The sequence below is a fragment of the Ostrea edulis genome, chromosome 8, assembly GCF_947568905.1.
Source record: "Ostrea edulis chromosome 8, xbOstEdul1.1, whole genome shotgun sequence".
NCBI classification, from domain to species: Eukaryota; Metazoa; Mollusca; class Bivalvia; order Ostreida; family Ostreidae; genus Ostrea; species Ostrea edulis.
This window is the reverse complement of record NC_079171.1, coordinates 25,875,679-25,885,499: the sequence shown is the minus strand read 5'-3', so window position 1 is coordinate 25,885,499 and position 9,821 is coordinate 25,875,679. Positions and strand designations below refer to the sequence as shown.

The following is a 9,821-nucleotide window of genomic DNA, read 5'->3' as shown; positions in this document are numbered from 1 at the left end:
CGAATTTCGAACCCTCTAAGTTTTATTACGTCACCTGAATTCATTCAGGTGACCTATTGCTATCTGTTTTTGTCCGTCGTCGTTCGTCGTGCGTTAACATTTGAACATTTTCAGCTTCTTCTCTGAAACCCCTGAACCAATTTTGGCATATAGCATCTGTGGGTGGAGGGGAACAAAAATTGTGAAATTCGTGGTCCCTGCCCCCCTTGGGCCTGAGGGGTGGGGCAAAAACCATCAAAATGAGTGTAATTTTAAAAAATCTTCTTCTTTACTCCTGGAGATCAAGAAGCCAAACTGTGGGCATAATTATAATGAGGGTTGAGCCCTCTACCAAAATTGTGAAATTCATGGCCCCTGGGGCAGGGGTTCTTGTGTTAGGGTGGGGCTCTATTGGTCATATAGTGAAAATGTAGAAATTCTTTGAAAATCTTCTTCTCTGTCTCTGGGTATTAAGTAGACAAACTAATAGCATGGTAATGATGAGCAAGGATGCCTCTTTATACCCCCCCCCCCCCCGCAACAAGTTGTGGGGGGTATATTGGAATCGGGTTGTCCGTCCGTCTGTAGACGCAATGGTTTCCGGGCTCTAAAGCATCATCCTTTCCACCTACCGTCACCATATCATATATATGGACTACCCATGGGATGAAGATGTTCCCTATCGATTTTGGGGTCAAAAGGTCAAAGGTCAAGCACACTGGACATCGAAGTAGCAATATGGTTTCCAGGCTTTAAAGTGTTATCCTTTCCACCTACAGTCACCATATCATACATATGGACTACCCATGGGGTGAAGATGTTCCCTATCGATTTTGGGGTCAAAAGGTCAAAGGTCACGCGCACTGGACATTGAAGTAGCAATATGGTTTCCGGGCTCTAAAGCGTTATCCTTTCCACCTACAGTCACCATATCAAACATATGGACTACCCATGAGATGAAGATGTTCCCTATCGATTTTGGGTTCAAAAGGTCAAAGGTCAAGCGCACTGGACATTTAAGTAGCAATATGGTTTCCGGGCTCTAAAGCGTTATCCTTTCCACCTACAGTCATCATATCATACATATGGACTACCCATGGGATGACGATGTTCCCTATCGATTTTGGGGTCAAAAGGTCAAAGGTCATGTGCACTGGACATCGAAGTAGCAACACTCAGAAAAGAGGTAGTTTATACCTATTACCAACACCCTTTGGGAGATTGGGGTAAGCGGGGGTATTCTTAGTGAGCACTGCTCACAGTACCTCTTGTTAAAAATTGTGAAATTCATGGCCCCTGGATCAGGGGTTCTGGTGCTAGGGTGGGGCTCTATAAGTGATATAGTGAAAATGCATTATTTCTTTGAAAATCTTCTCTGTCCTTGGGTATTAAGTAGACAAACCAATAGCATGGTTATGATGAGCAAGGGTGCCTCTTTCAAAATTGTGAAATTCATGGCCCCTGGGTCAGGGGTTCTGGTATTAGGGTGGGGCCCTATTGATCATATAGTGAAAATGCATTTTATTTCTTTGAAAATCTTCTCCTCTGCTGGTGGGTATTAAGTAGACAAACTAATAGTATGATAATGATGATCAAGGATGCTTCTTTCAAAACTGAAATTTATGGCCCCTGGGTCAGGGGTTCTGGTGCAAAGGCGGGGCTGACCACATAGCTATTCAATGTTTCTTCCATCCAAAAGTAAAATTATTATATTTAAACACAAACCTAATTCAAACATTGGAAGGTTGTTACATGACACTCAGGTGACCTATAAGGCCCCTGGACCTATTGTTAAGGTCTCTTGAACTTCGAGTTATCGAGAGTCACCTGTAATTACAGTTTTCACAAAAGCTGAGAATGTTTATGTTCACATTAGTCCTTCTACTATAATTACCTGTAATTAACGTAACATACAAAATCTATATTGTATGTATTACCCTGTATGAAGCGACAGTGGCTACAAAGCAGTACAGAATACAACTTGAATTGAGATTGGATGCTGTTTGATAGCATGATTTTATTACGACATCCATAAATCAATCTCCCTTGATAGCCGAACTGGCCACGCCCCGCCTACGTCTGTCGGGGGTAAGGGTGCTGACGTCAATACTACAGCTTGGATCATCAGTTTCGAGAAACAAGGTGGGCAGGTCCTCCCCAATGTCCGCCATCACTGTTTTCAGACTGATATACTCCTCTTCACCACATCTGTCTTTGACGAGTCGCAATATACGCCGTATTTGTTCCTTGGCTACACTGCAATTAAACTCACTGATCATTTTAATCCTGTACAAATCAATATCCATACTCACTGATTAGTTTAATCCTGTTCAAAGCAATATTGATACTCAAGTCAAAATGCAATAATTATTAATGGTTTCAGTCTCTTTGATGATCAGAATTGACATATCTTTTCTGTCGACACTTGAAGTGACACAGATGGAGAATCTTCTCCTCTGATTAGATTTGGGAAACCTTTATTTTATTTATTTTGATACATCTTATAGTACATTATGTCATTAGGAGGAGTAAGCATTCCCTTTCGAAATCTACAGCTATCTGTCTCCTATTAGTGTACATAGCTCCTTCTTAAACAAATCTCTTGATTATCGAAACATCTTCGCAAGGTAAGTTTCCATTTCGCTTATGTCACAGAAAGAAAAGTAGGCGAATCCAATACATGGCATGTACGGATAATATCGAAATACACTTTACATTTCATTACTTACTTGCAAGTGCTCTCTTGTTCGCTGCCCTCATATTGGATTGCGCGCATGTATGCTTCAAAGGATTCTTTATCATTCAAGCAGGGGACAAGAGTGTTCAAGGCTAAAGTAGATATTTTTGAAACGTCAAAGGATGAACAGATGAATATAATAGTGTGCAATCTCCTAAATCATCTTTGTCACGTCATCATTTTTACATAACGTCACAAATGAGGAAATTCCTATTATGGTCTAGCTTTATTTATCCAAACCATCATGTTAAAGTATTATGTCTATGTATTATATTCCAAATGGTTGAAATAGATTGAGAACTGTTGTGTATGTGGTAGAATTGAACGTTGGAATATTTACCGTCTGTATTTCGACAAAATTTGATGGATAGATTATTAAAATTCTTGATGATGTTGTTTGGGCGAAAACTCGGCTCGCACTCATCTGATGTCGCTAATTCATAACAAACACTGCCGTTGATGAAATATCTGAATTATTAAAAATGTTTCAATGACAACTTGCCAAAATCAAATACATGTAAGTTGGATATCCGAAATATAAATATCTGGTCGTTTGATTTATTCACTATAGAACACGAACGAAACTGAAAATAGATTGTTAGAATGCTAAGTTTGCCTTTTGGTATACAGATAACTAAAGGATATGTTTTAAGTCAAGATTACAGATCTGAAGAAGTAATTATTGCGCAGCCTTTCGTATATTTTGACAGAATTTTACTTGAGACAATACTTACCCGCAGACCCTATTGAAAAAGTCATTCGGGAAATGCAAACTCCCGTCAGCGGTGATGGATGGTTTCACATAGGCCTCATCCACAAACCGTTCCATGCATCTCCCGTATATCTTAGAACAGGGCTTATACGTCCCTGTAATTAAAGAATGATCGTTCAATTCACGTCTGGTGTGCCCGTTGAAAATGATGATATGCTACAAACTGATTCTGTGTACCATTCGACGACGGTCAAACAAACAGGCACTCATAATACATAGATCACTTGTTATTCTCAATAGCGCCCCTCCCCCTTCTCCTTCTTTAGAATACAAAACCCTTATGTGAAAAGAAAATCAAGATATCTTTTCACAATAGAAGCGAGGTATTGATTGAAGTTTGTTATGACCTTTGACCTCGGGACGTTGATGTCTGAAATCTTTATAGATTTTTCTCTTTGTAACCTGTTTCCTTTTGTTTCTTTCTATTTCATTTGATTTTGATTTAGTTTTGGTAGGGTTCCTTTAATTTCCGGGAAATTTATCTCACTTCTTTTTGTTTCATTTCGCATTTTACTCCTTGAACAGCACTTGCATGTATAATAAACACCTACACAATTTTCAGTAATGGCGACTTCTGTCTTCAATTTGCCGGTTTTTACGCCGTAATTTTACATTTACCAAACTTTCGTCAGTAAAATGCCTATGCTATCCATCAATGAATTGACTTTTTTCCTAGAATATGGAAACATAGATTTTCCCAACCAGACTACGTTATTCATTTCGTCCTACAGAATATCTAACACAGATATAGAGGGAAGTACGACCAGACAGCCATCTTATATACACAATGAGTGTAAAAACAATGAAACTAAAATTGAGAATACGAATAAGACTCTGAATCTCATAACTCCTATAGTGAAAGGTGAAGATAACGAACAGTAATCAATCCCATAACTTCTATAAAGGTGAATATAACGAACAATGATCAATCTCATACCTCCTATAAAGGTGAATATAACGAACAGTGGGTAATCCCATAACTCCTATAAAGGTGAAGATAGCGAACAGTGATCAATCTTATAACTCCTATAACGAATAAAACATAAAGCTTTGGACAAACACGAACTCCCGGATATATCAGAGGTGGGAGCAGGTGTTAGGAGGAGTCGACCGGCTACACATGTGTCGGAATAGACCGTTTTCATTGTATTACCTTTTCGTCAGTGTGCATTATAAAAACCACAAGCGTTGACGCATTAGAAATGTTACCTCTGGGCGCGAAGAATAAGTATACATTATTAGCACTCCACCTACAGCTGCTGACGTTTCAATATGTGAAACACATAATTGGAAAAATCCCATCGTTTACATATTTCATGAATAAACTTGTGAACATAATTTAAGAATATAAACCTACCCCAGCTACCCGGTCCTCTTGTCTCACTCTCTCTGCTGACCAGCTGTCCAATGCTACCCCTACACAGAATAGCTGTGATCATCACAAACCCTAGCGCTGACACAGGAGTCATGTCTCTGATAGTATGGCTGTATGGTTTATGCATGTGTCGCACCCATTGCCTTATATACACCTGGTAACAAAAATAATTCGACAATTACACTTGTTTGTAAAGTCATCATTCTGTATTTAATACTAAAATAAAATGCTCAAATTGTACAAAATTGTCTCTCCTTTGTTTAATGACAAAAATTACTACAGTGTGAATATCATTTGTGAATTTTCACTATTAATGAGTGGTTCAATTATGCAGGAGAAAAGGCATGAAACATTTTAAATGATACAGCTGCAGGTACGGAGATCCTCAGATTAATTGATCTGGCGGGGTAACTAACTGTCTCATATACGAATAATTACGTCACTCTGGCGGGATAACTGACTCTCTCTCATATATAGGCGAATAAATACATCACTGGCGGGATACCTAATCCTGTCTCATATATAGGCGAATAATTACGTCACATTGGCGAGGTAACTAATTATGTCTCATATATAACGATCTAGTTCTTCAATACAATCTATCATTGGTTTAAATACTGTCTGACATGTTTCATACAGATTGTTAGGCCGTTCTTGGCACACTTTTTTTGACTACCGAGAACTCCGTTTACCTGATCAGAATGTAGGGCTCACGGCGGGTGTGACCGGTCGACAGGGGATGCTTACTCCTCCTATGCACCTGATCCCACCTCTGCTGTGTCCAGGGGTCCGTGTTTGCCCAACTATCTATTTTGTATTGCTTATAGGAGTTATCAGGTTGATCACTGTTCGTGATCTTCGAGGGGGCCTCCCTGGCCGAGTGGTTAGAGCATCGCGCTCAAAATCACACGGCCTTTCACTACTCGCGCCGGTAAGTGAGAAAGTTTCCCAGTTTACTTTCGAAAGGTCTGTGGTCTCTTCCCAGCTACATTGTATCTGGGTTATCTCGTCCACTAATAAAAACTGGGCACCACCATATAACTGAAAAAAAATTTGAGTGTGGCGGAAACCACCAATCAATCGTTATCTTCGCCTTTCATATAGGAAAATAATTACGTCACTCTGGCGGGGTAACTAATTCTGTCTCATATATAGGTGAATAATTACGACACTTTGGCGAGGTAACTAATCCTGTCTCTCATATATAGAACAATTACGTCACTCTGGCGGGGTAATTTGTTACAGAAGAATAAATACGTCACTCTGGCGGAGTGACTAAATCTGTCTCTCATATATAGAAGAATAATTACGTCATTCTGGTTGCGTAACTGATTCTGTCTCTCATATATAGGAGAATAATTACATGTACGTCACTCATCACTTCGCGGATTGTGGATCAGTCAATTGGATGTATAGGACGCGCACTACTTCGCTTTGTAGATTACGTCTTCATTAGGAAGTCTAACACAGTAATTGTCATTTACAGTGTGAATACGCTTGTAGATTTAGTGTCAGCTTTCTGTACACCCCGTACTATCGTTAGCTATCTTAAATACATGTATATACTGACATCTTTTATTAACGTGCAATAAAAGTAAAGCAATGCAATCATACCAACTGGACCAATTGTTTTCATATAGAAAGTGTGAACAGTTCATAGTCCTTTTTAATGTGGCTTCAATCGCGGATATAATGCACTTAATGATATACTAATGTCCTGGCTGGGATAATTTTATCTCTTATTAAATTTTCTTTTAAATGGCACATTTATCTAACGTGTAATAAATATACTGCAACTCCAATCAAACCAAATTCTATTTCGATCTAGTAAGTGAAAAATTCATAGGGTCATTGTCTTGATCAAATGTGGATATCATCGCGAACTTTATATGCTATATAATAGGTCGTCCTCAGTTGCACTTAAAGCTGACATGAATTAATAAATATAGTAGAATTCTCTGTCCGAAATATGTCTCTGCTAATCCGCCATAATAGATGAATTTTCTATTGTTACAGTACCCGCAACGTTATTCTTGACATTCCTATCGTGTTCTATCGTGCGTGTATCCTATCGTATCGTGCGTGTATCCTATCGTATCGTGTTATGCATTTATCAGGTTTTTTCGTTTCCTATTGTGTTTTGCGTTTATCAGGTTTTCCGTTTATCGTGAAAATCGTTTATCGTGTAGCTTCGGAAACTATCGGGATTGTATTATCAAATCCAATGAAAAAGTACGATACTATTCGAATGCTTTATTCGTTTTGTTAAAGAAGCTATTTTTAGGAATCGAGAAAAGACAGTATATTTGAAGGAGAACATAAAACGGTCGATTTTAAGGCAGAAGAAGAGCTATTTTTTGTCCAGAGAGGGTGAAAATTTATCACAATTTCATTTTAAGTAATATGAAAAGTAGGTTTTGTTTTGCCGAGAAAACCGGGAACAGTAAATCTGAAAGCTCCTTCATGTACAGTTCATAAACATTTGCTTGTCTAGAAACAATTATTTGTAATTAACACCAACAGAGAAATAGGAAGTTCATATACCCACTATTGAACTTGTGCGCGTCTGTGTATTACCCGTGTTTTGACTGCAAACATTATCAAGGAAATTGTATTTGACACATTTAGAATATTAAGTTTTCAAAGGGTGCAAGGGTGTTGCATCTCCCAAAAGTCTGCCCAACTGGGCACGACTCGGCTGACATCGTTGTTGGTTTTTTTTTTTACTTGTACATGTACGTATAATCGTACGGGTACATACTGGATATTAATACCGGGTTTGATGATTATTTGTATTTTTTTTTACATACTAAACACAAAGTTTTTTAAGCATTTCAAAATTGTGAATTTAAAAAAGCCCTGTTTTATTTATTTTTCCATAGTTTATTTTTGTTATTTAGATATCAATTGAAATACATATGTTCCAATTACTTATGCATATCAATCATCACTCATCGTGTAGAAATATCTAACGTATGAAGATTTGGTGTAATGCAGTGGGCCTTTTTTAAAGCGGTCATGATGAAAATAATTGTAATTGTTGAATGACCGGTGAACTTACAGCTTGATGCAAAATAACCCCCTCCTCGCTAGACACAAAATATTCCTTGGTTTATTTCACATTCAAGAAAATAGACATTAGAATTAGAGAGCTACTGAAACATCATATCACTACATTATTTCACATTTAATTAATTATCTGTATAACTTATACATTATAATTTCAGAATCATTGGCTGGGAAAATTCAAATAGATATCAAATAATGAATTAAATCCCGTTTACAGTTTAGTTTTCTGACTTTAGCTGTGATAGCGTAAAATATTTAAATAAAAATATATTTTTAAAAGTACGACGGTGTATTAAAGAAATCATACGTTTTAAGTGTATAATTAATATTGAAATCTTTCAGTATACCAACATAATGTAATTAAGTTGTCAGTATCAAAATTTCGGTCTGTCTAAATTGATTCTAAATTTACAACATTTCTATCAGGTTTATCGTGAAGATCGTTTATCGAGTTTTGCGTTTATCGAATTCATTCTTTGAAAGTAATTTTGGATTTTTCTTCTTATTTAAGACAATCAGTAAGATAGAAAGAGGGACTACACCGTATTCAGGAGGATTGACAGCAAAAGTTGTCAAAATAGGTCACACAGTTAAATTCACCGATTCAAATGGTTCACAACCAGAAATGCTAAATTTAAGCTTGCTGACACCATAGGAGCTAGTTTGGCCACTATAACAGATAAGACACAGTTCAGGCAGATTAAAGAAGGAAATACTCTACTGATTAGATATTTAATTGTTATGAATGGTAAAATTGCAAATTGACAACTCAACTGTACAACAAACCGAGATGATTTCCGCTTATCCAATGTCAACTTCCCATGTTTATGTAACACTATTCCATTTATCACCTGCATATGGTGTTTATATCCCTCAACTGATTCGATTCACTAGAGCTTGTTCTGCGTATGGACAGTTTTTATACGCCCGTCATTAGACGGGGGGAAATGAGGGAGGAACTTCAAAGTATTAATGTGTGCATTATGTATATTTGATGTAATCACTTGTAAAACCGATTTTGCTTAATATACGGTTTTTTTCTATGCACTGCATATGTAGATGTAATAGATGGGACTTAACATTTGAAAAGAAGTTGTTTGTGATTCTTTGCAATTGTACGATGAACCTGTAGGTTACATCATTAAATATAATGCTACATTCAATACTTGTCCTGTCATTCAGTCTCGAAATGGTGGCTTTCTAAACGGAAATGTCTACTAATATATATACATGTATATATAATTCAATAAAAAAATCAGGAAAATATACAGTTCCAAAATATATTTAAATCACTAGCGCTTTCTGGATTTTAACATCCATCCTCAGGTGAATACAAATTTTAAATAATCATATATATATATATATATTATCTTTATCAGGGCTGTCAGGTGAATTATGTAATACTGTCTGGTTTGACTCATCAGGTTAAGTTCATGGTAGTTTATGAACATAATTATATGTCTTAAACACCTCTTCATTTAACACAGGGACCATGCCGAGGCAAAAGAGAGGTGTTCCTCAGCAACATACAGTGGAGCCACCCAAGCGAAGACGAACAACAAAACACACAAATCAAACACCAAATGAAATTATGGCACCTTCAAACCAGAATACTCAAAGTGTGCAGGTGGACTATGAAAAGTTAGCAGTTGAAATTATCAAGCAACAGCATGCTGTCTCTCATCAAGTACCTACTGCGAACTCAGCTCCATCCACTTCACCGTCATCCTTGTCAGCTCAAGAGTCTGTCTCCAGAGCTACTGTCTTTAATTGACAATGTCTTTAGTAATCAAGCAGGCGAGTCAGCAAGGGAAAATAATTTACCCACAATAGATATTTCAGATGGTATTCCTCTGGAGGCAGGGATAAATCAGAAAACAAAACAAAAC

General features: G+C 37.3%; 1 protein-coding gene across 1 annotated transcript; it reads right to left on the bottom strand.

The window, feature by feature from the left end:
* Window positions 1-2,002: 2,002 nt before the first annotated feature.
* Window positions 2,003-3,548, bottom strand: LOC130049504 (uncharacterized). The gene is made up of 4 exons (XM_056147267.1): window positions 3,451-3,548; window positions 3,057-3,184; window positions 2,709-2,808; window positions 2,003-2,235 (listed from the first exon to the last, which is right to left on the bottom strand). The coding sequence occupies exons 1-4, from the start codon at window positions 3,543-3,545 to the stop codon at window positions 2,016-2,018; spliced, it is 543 nt and encodes a 180-aa protein (XP_056003242.1). The 5' UTR covers window positions 3,546-3,548; the 3' UTR covers window positions 2,003-2,015.
* Window positions 3,549-9,821: the final 6,273 nt, after the last annotated feature.

What these genes read in the sequence shown, in the direction of transcription:
- LOC130049504 (XM_056147267.1), bottom strand. Translation starts at nt 3,545, where the DNA reads ATGGAACGGTTTGTGGATGAGGCCTATGTGAAACCATCCATCACCGCT. An exon ending in TTTTTCAATAGGGTCTGCGG is followed by an intron (nt 3,185 to 3,450) that starts GTAAGTATTGTC and finishes TTAATAATTCAG; the next exon opens with ATATTTCATCAACGGCAGTG. An exon ending in GAACAAGAGAGCACTTGCAA is followed by an intron (nt 2,236 to 2,708) that starts GTAAGTAATGAA and finishes GTTTAATTGCAG; the next exon opens with TGTAGCCAAGGAACAAATAC.